At 50.3% G+C, this 26,468-nt stretch overlaps 6 protein-coding genes across 7 annotated transcripts; 3 read left to right on the top strand and 3 right to left on the bottom strand.

Moving 5' to 3' along the window:
* Positions 1–8,266: 8,266 nt before the first annotated feature.
* FOXG_19631 (uncharacterized protein) lies at positions 8,267–8,470 on the top strand (the record flags this gene model as incomplete). Its single annotated transcript, XM_018399892.1, has 1 exon — positions 8,267–8,470. One exon carries the CDS (start codon positions 8,267–8,269, stop codon positions 8,468–8,470), a length of 204 nt encoding a protein of 67 aa, XP_018244351.1.
* A 2,451-nt stretch (positions 8,471–10,921) lies between these two features.
* On the top strand, positions 10,922–13,405 carry FOXG_19632 (uncharacterized protein; the record flags this gene model as incomplete). The annotated part of the gene is made up of 3 exons (XM_018399893.1): positions 10,922–11,934; positions 13,112–13,312; positions 13,366–13,405. 3 exons carry the CDS (start codon positions 10,922–10,924, stop codon positions 13,403–13,405), a joined length of 1,254 nt encoding a protein of 417 aa, XP_018244352.1.
* Positions 13,406–14,052: 647 nt separating this feature from the next.
* FOXG_07062 (uncharacterized protein) lies at positions 14,053–15,698 on the bottom strand. Its single transcript, XM_018385696.1, has 2 exons — positions 14,361–15,698; positions 14,053–14,284 (listed from the first exon to the last, which is right to left on the bottom strand). The coding sequence occupies exons 1-2, from the start codon at positions 15,606–15,608 to the stop codon at positions 14,126–14,128; spliced, it is 1,407 nt and encodes a 468-aa protein (XP_018244353.1). The 5' UTR covers positions 15,609–15,698; the 3' UTR covers positions 14,053–14,125.
* A 2,365-nt stretch (positions 15,699–18,063) lies between these two features.
* Positions 18,064–19,441, bottom strand: FOXG_07063 (ubiquitin C). 2 transcript variants are annotated; one of them, XM_018385698.1, is made up of 4 exons: positions 19,278–19,441; positions 19,029–19,192; positions 18,679–18,968; positions 18,064–18,597 (listed from the first exon to the last, which is right to left on the bottom strand). In XM_018385698.1, the coding sequence occupies exons 1-4, from the start codon at positions 19,408–19,410 to the stop codon at positions 18,363–18,365; spliced, it is 822 nt and encodes a 273-aa protein (XP_018244355.1). In that variant the 5' UTR covers positions 19,411–19,441; the 3' UTR covers positions 18,064–18,362. The 2 variants fall into 2 exon arrangements, with proteins under 2 accessions (XP_018244355.1, XP_018244354.1); XM_018385697.1 differs by having other exon boundaries at positions 19,029–19,204.
* Positions 19,442–19,576: 135 nt separating this feature from the next.
* On the top strand, positions 19,577–23,016 carry FOXG_07064 (uncharacterized protein). The gene is made up of 5 exons (XM_018385699.1): positions 19,577–19,866; positions 19,919–20,045; positions 20,114–20,368; positions 20,431–21,008; positions 21,065–23,016. Exons 1-5 carry the CDS (start codon positions 19,824–19,826, stop codon positions 22,330–22,332), a joined length of 2,271 nt encoding a protein of 756 aa, XP_018244356.1. The 5' UTR covers positions 19,577–19,823; the 3' UTR covers positions 22,333–23,016.
* A 1,596-nt stretch (positions 23,017–24,612) lies between these two features.
* On the bottom strand, positions 24,613–26,367 carry FOXG_07065 (uncharacterized protein; the record flags this gene model as incomplete). The annotated part of the gene is made up of 2 exons (XM_018385700.1): positions 24,613–25,773; positions 25,834–26,367. The coding sequence occupies 2 exons, from the start codon at positions 26,365–26,367 to the stop codon at positions 24,613–24,615; spliced, it is 1,695 nt and encodes a 564-aa protein (XP_018244357.1).
* Positions 26,368–26,468: the final 101 nt, after the last annotated feature.

Raw genomic sequence — 26,468 nt, forward strand, 5'->3', positions numbered from 1 at the left:
TAGTCACTGGCCTTTTGATGGCACGAGCTTTTAAAGATCGTTGGACGAAACCTCGAATTGAAATTACAGCAAAGAGAGTAGACGATGTAAAAAAGCTGAAGTACGCGTTTAAGCGTGTAAACACGCGTAAGTAATGCGCCGGCAGACTCTCGATCGAAATGAGAAAACATAAGTCACCATAGTATGGTCATATGGGAATAGACAGGAGATAAACAAACACGTGACAAATAAACAGGGGTAGGCGACAATTAAGGGTACACGACAATTAGGAATAGAAGAGTAGGGCTTTGAGGTCTGACTTACCTACCCTATACCCATCTGCCGCTGGCACTTAACCCAAGCCACCATTTTCACCTCACTTACCTTCCCTATACCTCTGCTTATTTCTACCAAGTCTAACCTGCCTACCCTATACTCAACTCAGAACCGCATAAAACTTACAACCTTAGAAGTGTAAGGGACAGCTGCCACGGGTCAAAAGGAGGATTCAACCTTACGCCCTCTTGTCTAGAAGTTGAGATCTAGCTGAAGAAGACGGCCGAGTTACAAGGGTTAACTAGTAGTACAAGGACTTGTAGCTTACCCCGCCGGCAACCACACCAGTGTCTATAACTAAGAGATATGCGTTGGGCCAGCCCAGAGGCCGGCCGCCAGGTAGGTGTGCTGCCAACTGCCTAGCATATAAGCCCAAATCCTCCGGCAGGCGCCAGAGAGCAAGCAGTGTTACGCAGCATGGCATCACACGCCCAATAGCTGTCTGGAAGTTGAGATCCAGCCGAGCCTAGACGAGGACCCATGCCAGCGCCTTATACACCGCTCAGGTACAGGGAGTATAAATCACCTAGGCAGCTAGCAGCAATCTGACCTGCATATGGAATAAGTAAGAAGGGAGCACCCAGACTAACAATAATAATTCACCGATGCCATAGAACAGAGAGTAAAGAAAGGCATTTATGTTATGTTATGTTATGTTATGTTATGTTATGTTATGTATATTTTTCGTCCGGGGGGCCGTAGGCCCCGAAAGTCCCCTAATGGGGCACAGGACGTGCTGGGCTAGGGAAAATCGGATCTATCTAAACGCTAAGTACAGAAAGCCATTGGTTACGGGGGATTATCATTCGCGACGCGAAATTAGACACCCCCCTTGAAATCCAATTTCTACGAACGCGTCGACAGATTACACACTATCCAGCATATCATCGGCACAAATGGCGCATCGTACCGAGCCTGTTACCCGTCAGCGGGATGACCAGGCGTGGCTGCAAAATTGCAGCCGTTCATCAGTCCTGATGTCAGAGAAGCTGAGATCAGCTTGTGCACGCGGCAGCTCGGGACTGCCTCAAATGTTCTCGGCCAGATGAAGGGCGCAGCAACGCCCTTCACCCGGCCATGAATATGTATGAGAGAGAAAGGTGACAAAGGAAATGTGAAAGGATAAAGAGGGAAGGAGAGTTGCGAGTGCCTCTCGGGTCGCGGTCGCCTAATAGCGAGGACAAATCTTTCCAAAGAACGCGCTGTTCTTGGACAAGTCGACAAATTTGGTGAAGTCTCTTCCCATTGTAAGGTTGACCGCTGCATTCGGTGAGGGTGCGAGCCTCATCCGATGGCGCGGTGGCACCTTTCTGCAGTAGAAGATGTGATCCGGTGCTTTGCGTCGGCCGCATGAGCAGACTAGGCGTGCATCGTCGTGGTCGAACCTCTCGTGGTATGCAGCGAAGTCTCCATGGAGGGATCTCGCTGCCAGCAGATGGTGCAAGGCTACACGCGGGAGTGATAGCTCCGGCGGGCAGCCTATAGTCGCCTTGAGATTGAGTCTCTTGTACTGCTCAGGAGCGGAAGCGGACCACCATGCCTTGAATGTGTCCTTCGGTTTTTGTCTTGCGATCCTTCGTAGGTAAGCCAACGTTGAGCGAGCACCTTCGGGCTCAGGGAGTGATGATGCTGCTTTTGCCAGTTTGTCGGCCTGTTCGTTGCCAGGGATGTCAGTGTGTCCTGGTACCCAACGGACCTGGACGGCTCCATGCGATGTCACCAGAGCCTGGAACTCGAGAAAGATGTGTTGAGAGGAGTCGGATGGTGTGCCTTGCAGGCACGTGGCGGCCGCCAGGTTATCTAGGCAGATGAAAATGTTTTGTGTTGCTGATTCTCGCAGGTTTAGGGCAGCCTTGAGGCCCTCCAACGCCCCGGTAGCTTCAGCGTCGAAGACCTCAGCAGGTCCAAGGCGATCCGATCCATCAAAGATGGGCAAGTCGTCCTGGTGAATGGTGAAGCCGTAGCTTGCAACCCCTTTCTCGGACAGAGAGCCGTCCGAGTAGACGACCAAGGTGAGCGGGTCGAGTGACTTGACCCAGCGGAGGAAAGCCTCAGCTGTCTTCTCTTTCGATGCAGTCTGTAGTGGTGGTATCTGTTCTTGTTGGAAGCGTTTCTGGATGAGCTTGGGACGCGCGCACTGCCCGAGAAGCTCGTCTGTGCGTCGGAGACGTGTTCTAAAGCTGCTTTCTGCTTGTGCTTGGTATTTGCGCTTGATGAGATCATGGTAAGTAGGCTGACGCGGTGGCGCCGCTCTTCTCACAAGAGGATGGGTGTCGTCGAGTGATTTGAGTCGTGCGGAGAACCTGAGTCGTCTGGCTTCGAGCAGTTGATCGACTGGTGGTATCCCACTTTCTCTGTGCAAGATGGTGATGGGTGTCGTTTTCCAGACGGGCACTATAGCTCTCATGGATTGATTCAAGGCTTTGTTCATTCTCTGTATGAGATGCTGGTTACTAGACGGTGTGTCTTTGTTGGGCTGGCTCCACCGCGGCCTGTTGGTGCCCGGGTACCACGCTTCAGATCCGTGGAGTAGCACCGGCTCAACACAAGCTCTGACGGCACCTCGCACGGCACTCGGAAGAGGGCCATGTATTGTGTTGGTGAGTCCTCGCAAGTGGTAGGCGACGGCCTTTGCCTTCGCCGCCCACTTCTCGACGTGGACGCGGAATGATAGTCTGCTGTCGAGCCAAATGCCAAGCCAGCGCAGAGCTAGCTCGGGGTGTTTCTCGACATCGCCGTGACGTACTGCCGGCGCGGTGCTGAGCTTACTGCGGGAGAAGTGCATTACTTCGGTCTTCTTTGGGTCGAAGGAGACGCCGTTTGCCGCGCCCCAACGCACCATCTCTGCGATGGAGCTGGATGCCATGGCAGTAGTCTCATCTACTGTGTCGCCTATAGACAGGATGGCAGTGTCATCTGCATAGCCGAAGCGACCCCAGGGATTGCCTAGTCGATAGATTGGCTCAGTATAGAGTAGGAAGAGTATCGGCGATACCGGCGATCCCTGAGGGAGCCCGCACTGAAGGGGAGAAGAGGGCGTGACGGTATCCTGGTACCTGACACGCGCAGACCGGCCGCTCATGAAGGAGCCGGCCCAACGAGCCAAATAGTCAGGCCAGCCTTGCTCACGAAGGCGCAGGACGAGCCTGTTGCGCATGACAGTGTCAAAAGCACCTTGGACATCCATTGTGACTAGAGTCGCCACCTTCTTGCGTGCAAATGCTTCTTCGATATCATGGATCAGAGCTGTCACCAGGTCTGTCGCAGACCTCTTGGGAAGCGCTCCAGCTTGTTGCGGGTGAAGGACGCTGTAGTAAACGGCTGCCCAGGCTAGGCGGCGTGCAATCAGTCGCTCTAGTCCCTTGCCAAGGCAGGAGAGCAGCGAGATAGGCCGCCATGCCCGTGGCTCAGTGAGGTCTCTTCGCCCCGGTTTCGCGATCATGACCACCTCCGCCTCCTTGAATGGTTTCGGATGATGGCCTGCGGAAAGGCATCCTTCGAACAAGCGGCGGACATGTGTTCCGATGATGTGCCATACGGCTTGGAGAAGATTGACGGTGATGTTATCTGACCCTGGCGATGTATTGCCTGTCTGGATGGTCGCACACTGCGCCTCATCTAGCGAGACCCTGGGCGAGAAAGGAATCAACCTAGAAGGAGATACTGGTGTCCAAGCGTTTGCGATGTCGTCCTCCGCAGTTCTTCGTTCCAGCGTAGCCTGTCGGAGTGCGTTGGCTTTGTCCATCTGGCTTTCGTACACGACGTTGTCAACCTGCAAGGGCGGGGGCTGAAAGGCTCCAGGGGATTTCAACCATCGGACAGCTTTGAAAACAGCGCTACTGCTGGAGAAGTTGTCGATGAGGTTCCGCCAATACTGCCTCTTAGCCCGACGGACCACACGATGAAAGTCTCTTTTGGCGATCTGAACGTCCTGGTTGAAGCCGCAGGGGTAGCTTCTTCTGATGGCCCGGAAAGCAGCCGCAGCGCAGGCGCACTCCTCCGTCCACCAGGGGGCTGGGCGTCCGCCTTTCCGCGCGGGCCGGCCAGCTGCTTTCGCTGCTGATGTTAGTAGACTTACAAGTGAAGACGCGAGCTCGTCCAGCTCCGCAGGGGTCGAATCTGTGAGGGGGATTTCCGTGGCTCCCAGTTCTACAATCTCGACGAATCGTTTAAGCTCGTCTTCCGTCTCAACTCGGATCTTGGCCGGTTGTACCGGAGTCGATCTGATGTCAAGGAAGGTCAAGCTGAGCGTGAAGTGGTCGGAGCTAGTGGCGAGATGGTCCTCGACGGTAGCTTCGGCCAGTGGCATATTGGTGAAGGCCAGATCAATCGTGTTGCCGTGTGGATTTGTCGGGATATCTAGAGTGTTGAGAAGGTTGAGGTCATTCTCTGACGCCCATCCTGCTACCTCATGGCCGCGGTTCGTCGCTTGGCCCGTCTGCCAACTACGATGCCTGGCATTGAAATCGCCAGCAACGAGGCAGCGCTCCGGAACAGGCCAGCGAAGCAGCGTGTTTAGGGAATCCCTCTCGTCGTTCTGGCGATAGAAGTTGACGATCGTCATGCCATTGATCGTGAGCCAGAGAATATCGCGAGTTTGAAAGGGCCGGATCTGGTCGGCGAGAAATCTTGGGTCTCGCCTGACATATGTCATCACTCTAGGCCGAGTGTCGTTGCTGTTCCACATGTCGACTGGTGTGAATGTGTCGTATGCCGGGTGAGTTTTGGTCAGAAAGCGGGTCTCTGTATGAGTCGTCCACGGCTCCTGCAGGAGTACAATGTCATATCGTTCCGAGTCGGCCAGCGCCAGGGCGCAGTCGTGGGCCGGGGGGATCTTGCCGACGTTGGCCTGAAAGATCCTGAGCGGCTTCTTGTCGTTCCTTCGTGTCTGCGAGTGTCTATTCCTAGTCATGAGGACGAGTGATGAGAACTATTCGGCGCTTTCGCGGTGAGCCCGGCCTGGGATGCTCAGGCTCCTCCTCTGCTTCGTAACCGACCTGGGGCGTTGTGGCCACCATGATGCACGATGGTGCTTCTGATATAGCTGGGCTTGGGGCACGAACGCTCGGCTGCTCTTGTGATGCGGCATCCTCGCCTTGTCGTTCATACGTGCTGTTATGGGCTTGGTGCAATTCCGGTTGTGCTTCTCGCTGTCGTTGTCGGTATGCCTCCGCGCCTACGGTCCGGACATGTCCTCGCTGTTCTTTGGTAAGTCGGCGCAGCACGCCGCGCACTTTCTTCGGTCGAGCTGGGCACCTGTGAAAGTTAGCCAGGTGAGGGCCCAAGCAGTTAATGCACTGTTCTGGCGCGGCGCAGTCATCAGTAGAGTGGCCGATCTTGCCGCAGCGTTGGCAGACTGGCCGTCTATGACAGTTGCGGTCAAAGTGAAAGCCCCAGCACGTCTCACACTGTCTTAGCCGGTCAGTTTTGTCGACAAGTCTGGCCATGCTGCTGCCAAACAGCGACCAAAATCTCTTTGTGGGCTTCAGAAAGGATACAAGTAGGGCCTTGGTCAAAGGGTTGTCCGAGAATTGTCGCGCCGGGCGTATGTCAACAGGCTTGAGCCCCGTCTGCATTTCTATCTCGTCGCTGACGATGCTGTCGCTATCCACCTCATTACCGTGAAAGTCGGTCAGTCTTTTGGGAAAGTCTGAGACCACATAGGTGAACCATTCTTTGTTCGTTTCTACTGCTATAGGTTTCAGTTCCGCGGCCCATTCAGCCTGCTTTTCTACAAGAAAGTCGCGTGTTGCCGAGTCGGCAGCCAAGACGGCCCATCCAGACCGGACCTGGAACACCTGTCGGATCTTGTCTGAGACGGCGCCGAGTTTCTCCCGGATTAAGGTCCGGATGGCATAGCCACTGTGGGCCCTGGCCGGGGCTCCGGCTTCTAGACGGATGAAGACACGGAGATCTTGTCGGAGTGGGGCGATGGTCGGCTGTTGCCCTTGGCGATGAGGTGGGTCGGATTGTCGGTGCTGCTGTTGTTGCTGACGGTGTTGCTGATGGTGGCGGTGGGCTGGGCGAATGTGGGCAGCGGGAAGCGAGATGGCGGCGACGCTGCTGTAGCTGGGCTTGGGGGTCGTAGGTCCGGAGCCGGAGAGCTCTCGTTTCCAGATGCCGAGGAAGCTGTCAGCAAGTTGTCTAGCGAAACGGCGTTGCGGTCCGGTAGCGAATTGCTGAGCCGCTTCTTCAAACTTGGCGCAGAAGGTTTGAAAGACCATCAGCTTGGCGTTGTACTCTTCCGCGTGTTCTCGCGCGAGATCATTGGCCGACTCGATAATAGAGATTGGTTGTTGTTCAGAGATCGATGGTGAGTTGGCACGCGCAGCGTCTTCCGTAGCTGCAGCAGCGGTGGCGGCGATAAGTGGTGAGGATGGAGTCTGGGCCATCTGCCTGGGAACGGGTAAAACACCAATGGTGCCATTCACGGTCGCAGGGCTATTCTGCAAGAGAGCTGCACGGGCTCCTCGATTCAGATTAGCGGGAGTGTGGATCCCTAAATCGAAGGGGTCTGGGGCAGCGGGCGGGCTCGTCGAAAACGAGGCCATCGCCGCGGCTTGCGACTGCGCAAAGCGCAGGTTGAGTCGTTTGTTGTGCACTTGTTAAGGATTTAGGTGTAGACAGGGCCACTTTCTTAACACTTGTATGCCAAGAAAGTGTGATGACAAAGGAAGGTGTACCATTGGAAATGCGGCGCATTTCTGGTCTACATTCTTGAGTAGGGTAGGCGACCCGACTAAGAAATCGCGACCGAACTATCCCGACCAAAGCCAACAAAAAAAACGCTTCGATGCCGGGTGACTTGCTGCGCACACTTAATATAGTAGAGTTGGTGGATGAGCGAGGGCAGAAACACAAGGGACTGGATGACGACGAGACTTGTTCGCTGGATGAGTGGCTAGAGCAGTATGCGGCGGATCGTTTTATTACATCCGACAATAGTGAGGAGTTCCTGAAAGACGTTAACTGGGAACTACGTAAGTTCAAGAAGAGACGTCAACTCATTAGTTTAAAATGTGGGATTAAAAGACGACTTACCGCTATTAGTTCTAAGTAGATGGTAAACTGCTCTGTGACGAGAAAAGTGTCTGCCTCATTCTATTAGACTAGATAGCTTTAGGATTCAGGATATATATATAATAAGTGACCGGTCTAAGTTATATATACACGCCTCGTGGAGGTATTATAAATATTTTTCTGCTTTATTATCTTTTCTATAGGTTAATAATAATCATTTCAGCAGAAAACAGCCGTTCCTGGATTTTATTAACTAGATGTTGTTGGGACTTTATGAAGCATGCAAAGGGCTGAGCTGAGAATACTATCAAGATCAGAAGAAGTACAATAACTTGTTGTGCACTTTAATGCTTGCCGAGGGACAGGAGAATTCGCTTAACATCACATTTGGACCAATAAGATTCGATCTCGACATCACGGGTTTTAGAAACTGAAGCATTGCCGTTGCATAGTCTCGAGAGGCTTTATGGAAGCCACCTTCGGGGCAAAATAAACAGATAAGAAATAAGAACAGGGTCCTCCGGATGACACCATGCAGTATATTATACTTATCCCGCAATTTACGCGACCGGACGCGTCGCGTTTCAATGTGAGCCCCTGTCCTGATCAGCGCCTCCATTTCTATTTATGTAAAAGTATAAAATCAACTCTACACCCTGGCAATAATCAACCCTACTAGGTTTAAAATGGATTAATAAAATCAACTCTAGTAGTGTTGATTTGGTTATTGGTTACTAGAGTCGCTGCATAACTGATTGATGTTCGACACCACTCGCCACCCCCGGTACAGCATGTGATAAATTCTATCGAGTTGCGTGATTCGCAACTGCCGTTATTTTAATTTAACTTAAACACGTAATCAGACCCATTTGGAGAGTCAGCATCGCAATTGAAATAACTAAGGAAATTCCAATCACGGCGAAAAAAATGAATGATCAAGCCAAAGGAAGCAAGCCCTTCGTTCAGTATGGGCCGTCGAGCCTTCACAAACCCATCCAAGATCGAAAGCGAAACCGAGCGGGCGAGGAACTGCCGGCGTCGACAGCAGCAGAAACACCAAAACCTGGCTCGTCAGGAGCGTATTGCTTACCCTGGCAGAGGTCCCAACAAGCAGTCAGTTATCAATCAGTACTGATACTGATACGTTATCAGTATCAGTAAGCCCCTAATCAATCAATCAGTAATCAGTAACGCACGTGGCCAAGGTATTTGTGGCGTTGATATTTTGTGGCATGGTTGCCTGCCACAATACGCGACCTGACGCGTTCTAAAATAGATATGTTAGCAGGTACAGTCAGATCCTGTGATCAGTTACGGTAAATCTGGTACCTCAGCACCACAAATCATCGCCCGGTCAGAGCCCGGAATTACTAGGATACTTTCTGCATATTCAACAGCAACACTCTTTTTCTTTACTTTGCATCGATATATGGCAGGGTTCCATACCAAACATTCATAACATGAGAGACGGTGAAGCGCTTGTTATCTTTCTAGGGAAACCAGCACAGAGGAGTTAACCCGCCCCGCCATAACAAATAGGTGAGATATGTATGTATGTATGTATATTTTTCGTCCATAAGTGAGATATGTGTTATGTTATGTATATTTTTCGTCCGGGGGGCCATAGGCCCCAAAAAGTCTCCTAATAGAGCACAGAACGTGCTGAGCTAAACTATCTACAATCGCTGCCGTGCTGATTCTCGCTCGGATCATCTGCAAGGCCTCTTGCGTCGGAGCCGTATACATGCTCGAGCTTTTTCTCTACTTATCCCCACAAAAGGCACCTCTCTACCTGTAGCTGGCCCTACAGTAGTTGTCGGTGAAGCACGTCCCACCGGACATCAATACAATTGATCCTCGCAGAGCTTCCCTCCGGCAGCATCTCCCATCTAGTTCATCCAGCATATTATCGGCACAAAGACGCATTACTCTCAAGAGGGCATCCCCTTGCAGGGGAAAAACCCAAGACGGCCAGAACGCTGCTCTGTAGACGAGGCAACCGCCCCGTTCCATGGTCTCCAGGTAAGCTCTGTACCGTTTCAACCCAGCGGGTTTTGTCACGTGGTCTCAGCCAGTGAGACAAAGTGTCGAAGCCTGGCGGAAAATGATGTATCACTTAACTTGGCTTGTATGGTTTAGGGTAGGACAGTAGTCAGGCAACCTCTAGTAAGGACATATCAAGATTTCAGAGGCAAGTAGTAGTATACCAATCATTTCAACTTGGATAATGGGATGATTTGATTTGATTGCAGTGTTTGATTGATTGAGTTGACATGTGGGGAGCGCTGGTCATCCAGTTGCGAACTCAGTGCTCACGTTAGATTGAGACAATTTACATCGGCTCTGGTTGGGGATTACGTGTATGACCCCCTTCAAATATGAGTAATGATTGATCGGAGGGTGCGCCTCGCCATCAAGGATGTTTGAGCGTTAAATAGCCTCAGCGTCATTTACCATAGGGTGTATTTACGTCATGCGAGGCCTCCTGCAGCTGACATGCATAAGGCATGAGGAGAGGCAGACAGTGAGAAAAAGCGTATGAGTCCGGGCTAGAACAGGAACTTTATTAATATCTTATACTCCCTCATAGCGCGAAGCAACGTCCTATGCCCTGCTTTCATATGGCTTTTCGCAGCCATATCTCTGTTCATATTCACTGGTACATTTTCATTGTGTGTCTCATGGCCGGTTTTCTACCATCGCCCACTGAAGACGAATGCCAAAGATGTGCCGAACTCGGCATTCGAAATGTCTTGGGCGAGGAACTATTGGATGAATCCTCGAATCTTATAGCGAAACGGGTGTTCTTTGACTCTCAAAACTCAATTGGTCCCTCATCTTGTCCGAGTTGTTGGGCCTTGTGCCGACTTCATCGGAGTATCCAACCTGCAAGAATATTCAATGAAGACCCCGCCTGGGCGGATCCGAATTCCTTATTACGCAACTCGCACTGGACTTGTATGCTGAGTTCGCAAGAAGTCGGCCGACTTGATTACAAACCTGGCTCCGACCTATGCTTCAGGACACATTTGGAAAAGGGCTTGCTGAAGATGCTTCGGGCACTGTCCGAATTGTCCAGAAAACCCCCAACTACGCGGCAGTCTTGGCGTGGTTGGAAAACTGCCATAAGGAGCATCTTTCATGTCAGAGAAAATATTCTCCGTGTCTGAAAAACATTTTTCTTATTGATGTAGAGGAGGAGGCCTTAGTATGTTACCCGAGTGATGCCGGAGAATTGATTCATTATTTAGCTCTGAGTTATGTATGGGGGAGCTTTGAAGCTAATTACCAGGTTACTGGACCCGGTCCCATAGCTATTGAAAGGCTTCCACAAACAGTCCAAGACAGTATAATTGTTACTAAAGACCTGCGCCAGAGATACTTATGGGTTGATCAAGTTTGCATTAACCAAGACAAAAGGATCAAGAAGAATGAGCAGCTGGGTTATATGGCTTCTATATATGGTGGAGCTTGGGCAACAATCGTTGCTGCGGACAGCAACGATAGCAACAGTGGGCTGTCCAGGGTCCGCCCGGAATCACAACGAAGTCATCAGCTCAGAATCGAGTTCGGGAATGGAAACATCATGCTCCAGAAATTACCCAGTTTTGAACAGCAAATGGCAGTGTCGCCGTGGATGCAACGTGGTTGGACTTATCAGGAAGCTTTGCTATCTCAAAGACTTGTGCTATTTACCAAACATCAGGTCTACTACAGCTGCAACTCCATGATCTGCTGCGAGGCCCTTGATGATGAGAAAACTTTCGGTGGGAGCACGAAACCTCTGTCATATGACATGAACGACGAGGTCAAGAATCCTCCGAAGATCGACCTCCATTTCCCAACCAAGGAGGAACTTCGAAATAATAAGCTGTTTGAATATGAGCGTTTAGTAAATCTCTACTGCAAGCGTCAGCTGACACACTCCCAAGACATCTTGGTAGCGTTTTCGGCATTGCTACAGCGCCTTGAGCAGCTTGCATTTCCAACCGGTTTCTGTCATGGTTTACCGAAAGACAATTTCCCTCAGTCTCTTTTATGGAGACAGGGAAGAAACGCCTCTGATCCTGACGCATGCCCTGCGTGTTTCGGCAAACCTGATGCCCCAGCTCGGCGAAAGTGTGAAACAACGTTTCCTAGTTGGAGCTGGATAGGGTGGCATTTGAAATCTGAGGTACACTTCCCCCATCCGGTTGCGGAGGTGGAGGACGAACCAAGAGAGATGGTCGAGTTGAAACCGCCGCTCAAGATCGAGACGGTAAAAGGGCAGATATTGTTCGATAATCTGCAAAATGCCCACAGAATGTGGCAACCCCGCAAGAGGTACCATATTCACCGCAAACCTTCACCCAGAAGGTTAGCTATTAGAAGCTTCCGTGCGCCCAAGGCCAAATGTATGATCGGTGGCTGCACGTTTCACCACGAGATGAAAGAGGGTACTAAGTTAAAGGTCAGGGGAATAGTTCTGGAACTGCCGTGCCGAACTTCTGTTAGCTGGGTCCAGTGCTGGATTTGTCAACAAGGCTATACTAAATTCACGCCTGAGTTCGACTGGCGTATATTAGACAACTCTACCAAACCCATTTACGAATCGGAATGGTATGTGGATGAGTGCTGTGATAAATTTGGAGACAACGGCGAGGAACCAAGAAAGGAAAGGTTTTTGCTTCTGGAATGCCATCGCACGAAAGAGTATACGTTACAGCTAAAGCAGAGCGTAGTTTGCAGCCTCTTAATATTACATTGGGAGGACGGCAATCTGGTACGGGGCGGCATATTGATAATTAAGATAAGGGCTGAAGATTGGCAAGGTTTCTGTACGAATTCGGGACTACGAGTAGAAGAATTTTGGTTAACTTAAAGCTATCTAGCAAATCTTCATTCTTTCCGCTTTTTTTATCATATGGCAATGTTGAGGTTCGGGATGACTGGTTGTTCGAATAACAAACTTTTGTAGATACAACACGAAAATGGAGCTCAACGTAGAAGCGACTCTTGCAATTTAGTTCGGGCTTGTCCCATGCTTTTTGCTACTCTGTAGCATGAGTTACGAGAGTTTGTAAATATTATTGATCAAAGCTTGACAAAAAGCTCGCTACATAAGGAAGGGTTAGGATAGAGTTAGTATTAAACTATCTAAGCTAGTCTGCCCTGGCATTTTCCTCTAATTAAAGTATAGTAAAAGGCTGAGCAGAGAGGTATAAGAGATATAAGAGAAGGGAGAGGAAGGTATATAGCTAGAGACCTAAGAATAGGTATAGCTAGAGGTAGCTAGAAAAGGGTGGCTATAGCTATACGATATCTTGCGAGCATCGACCTGATTACCTGACCGGCGCGGCTTGGCGATAGACTGCTTCTTAGGACAGGGAACCCAAGAGAGTTATCAAGATATAATAAGCTCGAGTGAAGCTGAGCAGAAGATATCATGCATCTTAGGGGCATTAGACATCGTGGTAGATCGGTGCGAGAACACGATCCGTCGGACGAGTCGTTTTCTTCTATGCTGGCTAAACAGCACGAGGCTTCAGTATTTCCACGAAAGACTGTTTAGCCTGGTGGCGGAGAAAAGTACCGAAAGAAAGTACCGGAATGTTCAGAAACAGCTGTTGGCCTTTGCCTTTCGAACGCATATGATGACGGCTAGAGTCAGGAGAGAGTGTGTGAGGTTCCAGTTGAGCAAAGATCTATCCTCTCAACTTCAAGTCATATAGGAGCCCAAGGTCTGGAAATTGTTCGACTAGACCAGAGGATCCTGGCCTGTGATACCGGGAATTAGTGACATCGGCGAAGCCACGGATGAGGTTTCTGCGCGCCCTGAGTATCAGCCGCTGCAGGACGAAATCATTTCATTCGATGCATCGCAATCCAAGGATTTTGACGATGAGCAAGGTGAAGAAGAAGCCTATGTGATGACGAAGACGAAGATGTCAATTCGGTGTTCGGATACGACGAGGTCGACCGTGACAACTCGGAGGTTGTACGTAACTAAGCTAAAGCCGATGAAACTACTATGCTGATCGACATTCGAAGATGTGGTGAGTCCGACACGGCGACGTTGAAGGCGATTTAGGGGCGAATGGAGGCAGCACAACGCGGCGTGATATACCGCCGCTCGATTAAGCAGTGCGAGGCAATAGCCGCGCTGGTTAGCCGCAAAGCGTATCACAGCAAGTTAACCCGGGAAGCTCGAGCTGGCGCGCTGCAAGACTGGGTCGATAGGCTGGACGGTCAGCGCTGGATCGCGGCAACGACTGGACTAAGGACTGGAGTCGACATCAGGGGCATCATCGGGGTAATTCATGCAGGCCCGCCGTTTGGTTTGGTCGCCTTTGTTCAGCAGAAAGGCAGAGGCGGTCGACAGAGAGGCGAGGTTGTAGACTCAGTGATTGTGACGGACGGAAAGGCGGGCTGGGGAGATGAGTTCGGCAGTGATATCAATCACATGAACCGGGAGGGAGTTGGGTCGTTTATAGAGGACGAGGGCTGTCGGCGCTTAGTGCTTGGCCGCTTTTTTAATGGGGTTGGGCTTTGTTGTCGGGATATGCGGGCAGAATACTGTGATCGGTGCTCGAAAGAAGCTGATGCTAATCAGGTGGATGGCGAAGAGGATAGGGAAGGGAGGACTAGCAGTCTTGATCATATTTATTCATTCCATTTCAAGTAAATAAAATAGCCCTCGTAGACCTTATGCGAAGTCAACCGAAGTCTGGAAATATAGGAATCGGAAATAAGGGTTAATTAATTCAAAAGGTGCTATTTATTTTTATCCTAAAGTTCAGTCTCTCTTTCTCTATGCCGTATCGGAAGAACTCAGAAGCCTAAACGTTTCTTCAAGCCACGATATATATGTGTCCTGCATCCATGCGCCTATTACTCGCAAAGTTGCTACAATAGTGTACAGTCCGATGAGATTATCTGTGCTGCCAATTTCCAAGTCTTGAAGAATCACCTATAGTTAGTTGATATTAGCACAATTCTATCAGTATATCGACGGCAACAAGTGTTGATGGAAGGAGTTCACTTACTATTTGATCCTTCTTATCGCAGGCAAACAGCAAGCGCCACTTGTGCTCCATGACAATAATCAAAGGCAGCGTCACCAAGGCCTTATCTGAGGATGTTCCAATAAGCATCTTCATGCGCTGATGCCATGACGCGACCCAGATCCCCAACTGTAGTCTCGCCTCTTCCAAGTCTCCTCTTGCGATCTTGGTTTCAATGACCATAGCAATGGGATCGTTTCTGACTGGCCGATAGACAGTCTGATTGAGACAGCGTTCTCTATCTGGTAAGGCAAGGATTTGTTTGTGGATGATTCCTGAGAGGTGTGGCGGAGGACATATGCGAACGCCCAGATCTATCATCTTGGGACGCGAGTAATCATACAGCGTATCGATCCGCATTTCGGGTAGAAACGGTTTGCTGATGCGTGCTGAAGTGAGAAGATGTCGATGAATCGAGGGGAAGGCATTGAAAGCCAGCTTGAGCAGCGGAGCGTGAACCTCAAGATTCCACGTTGCTTCACAAGCCTCCTGATCGCTAACAGTCTTGGCAGCTTCCTCAAGATCACACAGCGCAATGAACTCAGTCTTGTACTGAGATTTTTTGTCCGCATCATCACCGACCTCAAAATACCAACCACGTCTGATCGTACCCTTACGATGAAGCGCTTCCAACTCTGAATAAAGGGAACTAGGGAGAAAGTTCTCTTTATGCACAGTGATACTGTTGATGTCATCAAAAAGAGAGGCGATATCGTCGGGAAGCTGCTCAGTTGGATCGTCTTCAATGGCGGTATAGCGGATGGGTTTTTTGAGAAGCTCGAGGGTGGATTGTTTGACAGGACTTCCGGATCTGTTGCTTGATGCTCGTGATGGAGATCGGTGCGAAGATGCATTGGTGGATGATTGGCTGGGAGTTTGTGTATTTCGTCGAGGAGGTAAACTATACAGAGGAATAGTTCTACCTCGGACCGAAGCATTGGGCGTCTTGTCGGTGTCGAATGGGTTGTCACCTGGTAGATGAGTGGTATATTGGTGAACAGATGGGTCATCAGTCGCGTCATCCATACGCGCTCTTTTAGCAGGTGAGCCCATGCGAGTCGGCGTAGATGCAGAATGTGGAGGTGTCGGCATTTTATTGAAATCGCGTTTTCGCTTGTCGCAAAACGACCCTTGAACTTCAGCTTGGCAATGTTGCGATAATGGGTTGGTGAGCGTGTTGAGCCAGCTATGGATGAATGCATCCAGCGATGCGTGTTCGAGATCGCTCATAAAGACTGAGGTTTTGCGACCATACAAATCGAGTGAGGGTGAGTAGTGGTATTACAATTGCAATGTTCATGGAGAGATGCGTAATTGAGCTTTGGCAAATTAAGTTGGGAAGCGGGGTTGTTGTTCAGTGATTGTGTTGTCCCAGCGACCAGTTAGTCAGCACACCGTACCGCTCTATAATTGGCGGGCAATTCTGTTTTGGCTTAGCTCCCAGTCGGCTAATTAGCCGCCGGCATTATTCTTCGCTAATGAAGTGGGCGTTACTGTGGATATTCCCAGTATTGCTGAAGAGGGACAAAATCCAGGAGGGAATCAGCACTTAGGTTTTGAACACCACAACCAAGATTCCTTGTCCTATCCTATCCTATCCTAGCTGCGCGGCAGAATCGCTAGCGATTCCATTTAAAGTCCCATATTAAAAAAAAAAAACACGCTAATGAACAAGCATAGCGATTCCATTTAACCCAAACGGAATTGGGGTACCCTACTGTACCAATTACCACTGGTAATGGCACCCAATATCATTTTTTCTGGCCCGTGCACCATTCTTTTAATCTTAGGTTCTAGGTCGGAATACAAAAATTACTCGGCCCGTGCGCCTTCCCTCGCTTACATGGTATGGTTTAGTGTACTAATTTTGAAATGGAAGAGAACATACTGCATGATGACCTTATGTAGAAGGAGATGATCAAATACAACCCGGCCTAGGTGCCTGCTGTTTGTCTGGAATAGACAGAAGCTAAAAATGGTCTTGGTTTAGATCATCTCGGTCACATTCATAGCATTGCTTCAATGCCATTTAGCCCGTTCTGAAAGCATGGCTCTGCCGTGTAGTGGACGTTAGGGCCACTGAAAGGATGGATAACAGAGTTTATTCCTTCTCCGAGGAAAGAGAAAACAGCCTTGGTCTACGGCCGTTTTTGGTTTTGATGCAAACCCTGTCAAAACCCCCCAAAACGGCTTGCTTGACTGGCTGCAGCCATAAAAGCCCCTCAGCACAGACTGACCACATAGGGCTTGATGGTGGGCAGCTGACCATGCAGTGATGGAAGCACAGGGCCATCGGGCGTCTAGTGGCACTTGTAACAAACTGACAAGTGCAGGCGAGCAACTCAAAAGCGGCTGAGCGCGTCACTCAGTGATGCGAGAGGACAATTGCGGCATAGCAGTAAGGGGAACCGAATGGGCAATCATTGGCTGCCGTATGTTGCCTCAATTGTGAGGTGACACGCTTTACCCCGCAAAATATGTTAGCATCAAGTTGTTAGGCAGATCGACCCGCTCCGCGAAAATAGCTAAGACCTGACGAAGAAACCTGTATTATGGACTCGCCCTCAAAGAAAAAAGCCTCCTGCTGCATTACAGGTATTGGAGCTCCTGGCTCGCTTCATTCTTAATACCGACGAGTGACGAGTTGTTTCGTGTATGGTGGCGGGGGTGCGCCATTTTCTCAACCAACTTAGCTGAAGTCTCCTCCGCCCATTGCTGCCTGATATTTAAACCTGCGGCCACGCTAAAAGCAATCATACATTTTGCCAGCCAAACTGCACATTGCCACCGTCGAGCTGAGGTGGCTAGCTGTAAGGTTGCAGGACTAATTCCCGACTATCGAATGTTTGAAGGAGGCCTAAGCGTTGGTCTGACCAAATGCCCTTTTTCCGTCCTTGCAGCCTTATGGATCTTGGAATTGTGGACTATTATGTAGATCATTCTCAGTGGGGCTCTGATCGTAACAGCGCGTTCGCAATTACGAAATAAAAGTTGGGGGTGACCTGAATCCGTTGGGGTGCAATGGATTCGCTTCACCTGTTCATTAGCGCCCTTTTTTTTTTTTATATATGGAAAAGCCATTGGATTCGCTAGCGAATCCGCCGCGCAGCTGACATAGGAGAAACGACAGAAAACAAGAACAAGAAAACATCTCTCCTTCTTACGACATAATTTCCAATAAACTCTAATCTGTGAAAAAGTAACAAAAGCAATTCTTGTAAGGTTGTAAAAGTGAGGAAATATTACGGCAGCTGAGGTTTCTTGTATGATTGGCTTAGATATTTCTTAGTCTAGGTTGAATATAGTAAAGATCAGATCCGGGGTCAACGACATGAAAAACTCGACCATTTTTTAATAAAGAATTAATATTAATATCCACAGAGCAGATATCGACTTACTCGTAACGGTTATTATATGAACAGCTAATTCTCTATAAGAATCCAGGTTTTCAAGTATTTCCGACCAGTGTAATATTGTTTTCTTAAAAACGTGGTTAGGTTGAAGAATTGAACGCGGGCTGACCCCTGACATGATAGCGCCGCGCTAAAATCCCATACAAAACGTGGGTAGCACCTACCCACGATTACAATAACTGATAGGGCTCAAATTCGGAGGCGGAAGAGTTACCTGTGGCACGCAGGCACGTTGGGCGCGCAGTCAAGAGGCCAAGAGAATATTAAAATACATTCAATTCGTAACTGGAAAATAGCAATCAACTTGTTATTCCTATTTTTGGTGACTCTCTGTGAGGGGGTTGAAAAATAGCAGTCTGTGTGGGAAAACTTTTTTTTGCTTGCCGGTAGGTGGGTACTGCATGGTAATCTGAATAAAATCTGACAAGGTAACACGATAAAAGGACTGCGACTGATATACATGTTAACTAAACGAAAATGACTTTGGATCAAAGGCAATAAGAGAACATGAGTAGCACGCCTGTTAGTGCGTTTCGGGTCCCTAGGTCGCGTTGACCTCGGTGCTCGCAGTTTATTTGACAGAATAACCTGACAATATCCCGTTGCCTCCTCTCAACCTCATGACCAGATGAAGGGTGGAGTCTCGTTGGATACCGTAGTCCGACAAAATCTGTCCGTCTTCAAGCTGCTTGCCAGCAAAGAGGATTCTCTGTTGGTCGTAAGGGACGCCTTCCTTCAGCTCTATCATTTCCTTGAGCTCACTGATAGTGGCTGACGAGGATACATCGTCTAGTGTTATGGTTTTCCTATCCAAATTAGAAACCCTGAGGATGAGACAACTTATGTGAATAGGGGGAAGGGTATGGGTATCAATAAAACCAGCTTACCCCGTGAGCGTCCGGACAAAGATCTGGAAGTATGAGCGCGATGCCAAGGAACTCAGTTTAGGCCCGGTATTGATCACGTCGACGGAGACGTGGAGAGGGGAGCCGGGATTAACGAGCCGGGTGTAGAATGACAAGCGACGGCCATTGTGAAGCTCCAAGTAACCGACTCGCAGCTTCTGGTCCCGTATCCTCAGACCTAAGTGGCGTCTAATCATATCCTTAACATGATAAATAACACCCCGCGCCTTTACCAGGAGTTCGAAGCTCTGCGTTGCCCCATCCTCTTCAAACTGTTGAACAAATGTCAATCACTCTTTGGCGGTGATGTTTCCTGAGTATGGGGTACATACTCTTACACGGCAAGTTATGTCTTTGGGTTGTGAGACGGTGCTTCGTTTTGGCACTTGATGGGCTTCTGCCGCGAGCTGTAGCACAAAATCGTGATGGTTCAGTTCTTGTATCAAAATGCGGTCGTCAAGGGTGACCTCCTGAATTTGGATTTGTTGCTGCGTGACTGGAATCCGTGCTGCAAATGTTAGTGAGTTGAAGCTCAGAAATTGGACAGTCCTGTTGAAAGGAATCTGCATTAATTCGCGCACCTCTGACGGCAATTGCCTCTTTGAGTCGAGCTATGCTATCATCCGACTTGAGTTCCAACCGAAGTGAGCCATTTGGCGTCTGGACGTTCAGCGCCACCTGGTTTGTGGACATCTCAACCTCATCTTCAGTCATTTTCAATTAGGTTTTGGAGTCGCAGTTGCAATGAAAGAGGGGAAATTTTGGTGAGAAGACACGTGGCTCCAGCAGGACGGAGATTACGGAGATGCGTGATCGGGGGTGGTGGCGTGTTCGATCTTCAGCCGCACCTGAACACCAAAGACACCTTCCGCAATTATCTCTTCGACCCAACTCTGACCGCCCTCCGACACCTAATCCCCGCTAACCATCCCTTGACATCTCGTTGAGACCTTACTCAACTTTCAAGTTTTGTTTAGGCATATCCGGGCAGCTAGTACATTCAGAGCTCTCGTGCTCCGTCCAAGGTGTATCCAGCTCTTGGAGGCATGAAGTACCTTAACCCTGCACGGGCGCAATAGGGCATTCTTCATTGCATTCCAAGCACTTCTAAAGGCCGAACGAGAACAATGGCGGCCAGCCAACCACCTCTCCTGCGAATTCTCTGCCTTGGTATGACCCTTCAAAACGATCCTAATGCGTACAAGTTATCTAATTAACTCAGATGGTGGCGGTGTTAGAGGCCTCGCGAGTCTTCTGATCCTCGACTACGTGATGAAAGCCGTCGACAGCAAGAATCCTCCGAAGCCTTGCGACTTTTTTGATATGATCGGTGGTACTAGTACTGGGGGGTCGGTGCTTTCTTCTATTTTATGTCTCCCTTCAGTTGGCTTTGTGTTTTACTGACTCTCACTCCCAGACTCATTGCGATCATGCTCGGGCGTCTCCATATGACGGTTAAAGACGCTATCGATGCATACTTGGATTTATCCATGGACGTCTTCGCGCCGAAGCATAAGTTCAACAAGCTCGCGAATCTGGTCAATGCCCTCAAGTTAAAAGGTCTTTGCAGCTCGGTGGCGCTTGAGGCGGTCATCAAGGCCCAAGTGGAAGCAAACCTGGGAGAAGGTCAAAAGGACACGCTCCTGTTGGAAACCGAACCGAAGTGTCATGTGTAAGCCGAGCAGTTCAAGTATTGTGCATCTGGTGATGGGCTTCTGCTGACTAGCTCACTAGCTGTGTGTGTGCCCTCCGCGGCGAGAAGCGTAGTCTCGTCTGCTTCCGGAACTACTCCTTAGAAGGCAAAGCTGATCTGGAACCTAAAATCTGGGAGGCCGCTCGGGCAACGTCAGCAGCTACCCTGTTCTTCGACCCAATCACCATTGGCAGGTTTGGTCAAACCTTTGTCGACGGAGCAGGCGGTTACAACAACCCTATAGAGGCGGTATACGATGAAGCAGTGGCAAGGTGGAATGCCAAGCCTGGCGACTTCTCCATGATCGTCTCCATCGGCACCGGGATGGACCAGCTCACAGACTGGGGTAAAAACTTCAACGAGCTCCGCAAGACGCTGTCGGGCATCGCTACCGAAACAGACACTACTGCCGCTCGCTTTGTTAAAAACCATGCAGAGCTGGAGTCTAACCCACAACGGCTGTTCCGCTTCCAGGTCGCACAGGGTCTCGAGAAGGTCGGCCTGGCCGAGCATGAGAAAATCAATGAGATCGCTTCCGCTACGCAGATATACATGGAGGAGCCCGATCGAGAAGGAACTAAGCAGCTCAAAGCTTTCAAGGAATTGGTGATTGGGGGACGTGAGTAAGACCAGACTCCTTCGACGGCGCGTGTATCTCATAGGTAATTCTGATAGAAACTTCGGTCTCTCGTCAACCCCATACCGCCTACGTCAGCTGTGAACAGGCCCAGTACATTAAACGGTACGCAGCGTATCTGGATTTCAAGCCCTTCGACCTCAATGCGACCAAGTACGCCATGGAAAGCGAGCTCTACGGCGCTGGCACATTGTCGCTGCCTGAACGTTTTGTGGACTCCCCCAAGGCACAGGTATACGATCCCCGAGGCTTCAATGCAGCCGGGAGTGAGCATTCCGATGCGCCAATCTGGTGGCATGTCCTGCAATTCTACGCCAGTCCCGAGACCTGCTCCCGCAAGGAGGACAGTCGACGCGTTCGCCTGGCCGTTGGCGACTGCAACTGGGTCTTAACGGACTTGGGAAGTGGGTACGCACCTGAAGTGCGCGTGGCTGATCTGTGGAGGATCTTGGCCAGCTTCAACCCCCGTGCCAGGGAGTACACGCACCAGCCCAACACCGAGACCTCGGTACACGTCTGCGATCTCTGGATCAGCGTGCCCACGTCTCACCGCGGCCGACCGGTCGTGTTCCTGTCCATCAATCCCAACACCGTCTATGCGGAGCTCCTGCATGAGATCCCCACCCTGGGGCTTGCGACAGCCATCTGTGGAGGGCGGGGTTTGGAGCCAGACCAACAATGCGGCGGCAAAAAGCTGTACGGCAGCGAGGCGCCAGACTGGAGCACCGTAAAATTTCCCTTAGCCATGGCTTTTGCTACCATCCCACCCGCAAACCGGTGCTTCTTCATGGAGCAATACGAATGGGCGAAGGGACGACTGTGGGCTATGATCCGTGTGTGCCACTTCCTCTGGGACCATGCGGACGCTATCGATCTTGACGAATCAGGCACACCGGTCAAGGTGCTGCTTGAGACTATGACCGAGCTTATCGATGAAAGATATCTGGAGTTCCAGGCGACCCGTGGTCTGCAATGGAGAGCAGGTGGGCTGATGGACTTAGTGCAGGGGCGGATTGCCGCGCCCTCGTTCCTGGATTCGAAGGGCTTTGTTGAGATCGAAGATGCCGTAACTCTGCTAGAAAAGTCGGGTTTATACACCAAGGATGACGAGGAGTTTTGGGACAATGATGGCCTCAACCATATCGTGGACGATTGGTGGGGTTGCTTCGGCGAGCGGCGTGCAAAGTGGATCGCTTTGCTCATGATGCTGACCTTGCTGCAGAATATGAACATGGCATTGCTCCTCCCCGAGTCCTTCAATGCCCTGTTTCATAGCCCTACGGGGACCTGTATTATATCACCGTAGTCCGCTCGGCAGCAAAGACCTTGCTCACACGTATACTACCCACCGCTAAAGATAACATGCTGATAAGGGCCAATCCTACAACTCCCGATAAGTAGCTAGAAGAGGCAAGCTGCATAACAAGGTATTTCGTCCAAATACTACTTTTCTGGCCCGTGCACGTACATGGTTTCATCAGGCGTCTGACCTGCCTCTTGACCTTCGATAGGCCACAGGCATCGCATTCAGCAGTGGTTGGACCTCGAATTCGCACCCCCTGAGAGGCTGAGACCAAGTGTTCAAGGGCTTGTGGTCCCGGATGCCCTAGGCGGCTGTGCCAGCGGATAGCTTCTCCTGTCAAAGGGGCCCTCTTGCTATAAGAGTTGAATTTATGGGCTGTCAAAGCTGCTGGGGTTATAGCTACTGGTTGATATTCAATGACGTATTGACCATATATGTCTTGAACCGGGCATGCAAGAGTTCGATCGAGCCATCGAAGGATCGTTGGGTCGTGCCGGTTGTCCCAATAGAGACCTTTCCTTCGCAGTTGGCGTAGGGAGACTAGAGTCGTAAGGAGTCGAGGGCAGTAGGCCACATCTTCGAGCAATAGGGCTCGAGTTCTTGTGAGCCTAACAGTCATAGTTCCGTAGCCTAAGATGAGCAGTTTTCGGTCTCCAGCCCAGATACAGTCGCCTGGAATAGCCGGTTGAAGTTTGGCTAGTCTATCGGGGCTATTCGTGATTGAGATAGTGGCTCCAGGGTCAAGGATTACGGAGTTCCGTAGGGGATAATCATCCCTCTGTGTTATGAATGTAGCCTTGACTTTGGCAATAGGTCTCTGGTATAGTCATTGATCTGAGTTCTCTTCCTTCGTTGCTTGTTTTGGGTTCCTGGTGCTTGAGGTTCTGGCCTTTTTCCTTGTGAGGGACTTTACCTGGGCCTGCAGGTCCGAGTCTTCCTCGAGGGCTTCTTTCACTTTCTGTTGGATTTTCTCTCGGGGTTTAAATCCCTTCCATGCCTGATTTGGAAAGACATAGAAGCATTTCGTAAGTTCGTGGGGTAGTCCACACGCCGGGCATTCCTGTCTCTTCTCAGGAGACCTCTGGCGTTTTCTTTCTCCCTTCTTCGAAGACGGGTACTGACCTTCAATGATGTGGGCGTCCCCTTCATCATCCTGGGGGTCCTCCCCAGCATAGCTCGCAGAAAACGCACCGCGGGCCACTCGGCCCTTCGTGGCCTCTGCATCTTGGAGCTCATTTCGGAAGGCGTTCCCTACATCTCGGTATGAGAGGGCCCTATTTTGTAATAGAGTCTTTGAAGAGATTTTGTATGAGGCAGTCCAGCTAGGCAGGATGTGTGTGGTTACATTGAAGAAGTCCCAGGCCCACGCACTGTTGTGGAGCGTTTCAGGGACCTCTCGTTGTCGCCCTTTCGCCATTGCCTCTTCCCATTGATCTAGCCACTTGAATGCAGTTTGGCTGACCGTCTTTGGGGCAGTTCTTAGTAATGTAAGATACCTATTTCTGGCATCCTTCGTTTCATCTTCCTCGGTCCTTCCACACCGGGCACGAAGGTTCCAGTGCCATTCGTATATTGATTCGTGTGACTGACAGCAGGTTTGAACCAAGCTAGGGGAGACCGTACGGATAACCCAGTCCTGAAGGGTTCCAAGAGTGTTTTTCTGTTTTTCGAAAACCTTCTCTTGTAGCTGATAAAAGGTTAAGTCCTGCTGGAAGATCTTCTGGCCTTGGTCTGTAAGGTCAGAGATAGACCATGTTCCATTCACCGTTTCCTGAATGTCGTCTGGGGTGCCGTCTTGGGATTCGGCGGTATGAGACCGGATTGTTCGTTGGGCTGTAGCGGTCTTCGTATATCTGCGTTTTCTTATATCCGGGATAGCTGGTTCGTCTCCAAGGAATGTCTTGCTCTTGAGATGCTGTTGAAGACCAAGACGATGGGCCTGAAGGAGGAATTCATGCTCCCAGTTGAGGAAGTCCTCAGATTTAGAGAGGGTAGCCGTGAGACCTTCCTTTTGGGGCTTAGATAGGAACATTATCTATAAGAAAGAGGGTTCTTCAAGGTATTAAAGTTGGTTGAGGCAGTGAGACTCTTAATTGTCAGATATAGGGGTCTATTGTGTGTATTCTGCTCTCTGTCCGATAGTTGGGTTGGAACCCTATTTCTATCTGTTCAGTAATGACCTATCTAAGAGGTTGTTACAGTGCTGAGACAGCTCTCTGACCGGTAGTTCGGTCAGCCGGTTAGCCGGTCTCATTTTCACCAGTATTCAACAGTAACCCTATCCTAAACCTTCCTCCTTGAAAAGAAAAATATCAAACAGAGAATAGAGGTTACAATTGTCGCCATCAAAATTCCCCCAATCCATGATCCCTTAGCGATCTTCCGATAGTCTTCATCAGACCGGAAGAGCACCGCGTACCCATTGTCTCCGAACTGCAAGTGACAGGATTTACACCAGCAATTGTCAAAAAGACCGACAAACTCAAGGACAGAAATCTGAACCAGGACAATGGAGTTTACGACAGCGAGGAACTTGCCAGCGAGCCGAGTGATATTCGAACCAAAGCAAAAGAGCCAATGCGTCCGAGTCACTGTCCATCCCTTTGAGGGGTTAGGGGTAGGGGACCGAATATGCTCAGTCTGATACATCTTCATGGCCTGGTGGGATAAAATCATGGATAGAATAAGGAGGAAGAGCACACTCGTACTTAAGATGCCGTATAAGAGGTAGGACCCCGACCGACAGCCAAACCCTACCATGGGGGTGTAATAGGCGATAATGATGGCGGCGCCAGTCGTGCCCCACTGTGCGAAGAGAGCCACGACCAGGGCCTCCAGCATTCTTTTGTAGACGTCTGCACCCATCTCGGAGAAGTTGATGTACGCTCTGACGGGGGTGTGTTGATCGGTTGGTGGAGTATCGGGGTAACTGGCAGGTAGGCCGCAGTAAGTTGATGTCTGGTTCGCGGTTCCAACTAGAATCGAACCACCAATGGGAGGTCCCTGGTGAGCCTGCTGCTGAGTTCGTTGTGGATCCGGCATGTCGTCGCATCTCTCACCGTTCCCCAATCTCGCCAAGGTTGTGTCGAAGGCATCAATTATGCGCCGAGTGAACGCTGACCAGGTAAAGACACGAGCGTAGGTGTACACCGGGCCCTCCTGTCTTTCGTCCCCACGAACATTCATCATCAGGGTTTCAGGAAGCCTAGAAGATTGATAGCCCACGGGATCCAGGGTTTCTTGTTGCGCATCTGGTTTTCTAGGCTCCAGAGTAAGACCTGACTCCACGTCTACCCAGATGCCCATTTGCCCTCCAGCCTCTGCAGGGTCGTCCGGTGCCGGGGGCGTACGGTGGGCCATCACAGCCTGTAGAGCTTTACTGACTGTGACAGAGCCCTTATCGTACTGAGTTCCCGCCCAGATCCACCCCCAGGTTATCGGAATCTGGCGAAACGTTAGCCAGCTTGAAACTTATAGTAGTATTCTGGATCATTTGGAACCCACCAACCAGACCCAGAGTGTAGACGTCGCAAGGTGGATAGCAGTGGTGATGGCTCCCACTGCCACCTGCACACCGGAGATGATCGTAAAAAGCCACACACATCCAGCCAGACTTATCTGGGCGTGGAAGGAGAGAGATGGCCTTCGACGACTATTAGTGATGTGGTCCCTCAACGCTGTCCACCATTCCTGATTTAGTGGAGATACAATGAGGCTGCTAAGCCAGTGGTGAACGACGGTTGCTCGGAGGGGAACTTGTTGCCCCTCGACAGCGAGGCAGAGAAACGATTTCAGTCGAACTTCAATATGCCTAATTTCAGCAGCAGCTTCTCCGTTATATCTGCGAGACCTGTGGAGAATTCGCCGGACTGTATCGACTGCCCAGCTACGGTTGAAGAGCGTCAGGGCTAGAGAGTAAGTGATGAGGGCAGGGCTTCCGATGGCAAGACAAAGACCCACGAAAGTCTCGCTGGGTCCTGCGTTCTCGAAGGGTAATTGAGCGGTGAGGGCCAGCCAAGGCAAGAAGTAACTGGTCATCGCAGCCGCAAAGGTGGCGAAGTTGAAGGTGTTTGCCTGCGACGCGGAGAACACAAGTCAGTCGCTAGCACCGAAGTCGTTTTTCAGCCTGTACTGGGGAG

This window comes from Fusarium oxysporum, chromosome 6 (genome assembly GCF_000149955.1).
Source record: "Fusarium oxysporum f. sp. lycopersici 4287 chromosome 6, whole genome shotgun sequence".
Classification (NCBI taxonomy): domain Eukaryota; kingdom Fungi; phylum Ascomycota; class Sordariomycetes; order Hypocreales; family Nectriaceae; genus Fusarium; species Fusarium oxysporum.

Coding starts and splice junctions, on each gene's coding strand:
- FOXG_07064 (XM_018385699.1), top strand. CDS start 19,824: ATGGCGGCCAGCCAACCACCTCTCCTGCGAATTCTCTGCCTTG. Junction 20,046..20,113: donor GGTGGTACTAGTACTGGGGG/GTCGGTGCTTTC, acceptor TCTCACTCCCAG/ACTCATTGCGATCATGCTCG. Junction 21,009..21,064: donor GGAATTGGTGATTGGGGGAC/GTGAGTAAGACC, acceptor TAATTCTGATAG/AAACTTCGGTCTCTCGTCAA.
- FOXG_07063 (XM_018385697.1), bottom strand. CDS start 19,410: ATGACTGAAGATGAGGTTGAGATGTCCACAAACCAGGTGGCGCTGAAC. Junction 18,969..19,028: donor ACATAACTTGCCGTGTAAGA/GTATGTACCCCA, acceptor TTTGTTCAACAG/TTTGAAGAGGATGGGGCAAC. Junction 18,598..18,678: donor TTTGTCCGGACGCTCACGGG/GTAAGCTGGTTT, acceptor TAATTTGGATAG/GAAAACCATAACACTAGACG.
- FOXG_07062 (XM_018385696.1), bottom strand. CDS start 15,608: ATGAGCGATCTCGAACACGCATCGCTGGATGCATTCATCCATAGCTGG. Junction 14,285..14,360: donor GCGATAAGAAGGATCAAATA/GTAAGTGAACTC, acceptor AACTAACTATAG/GTGATTCTTCAAGACTTGGA.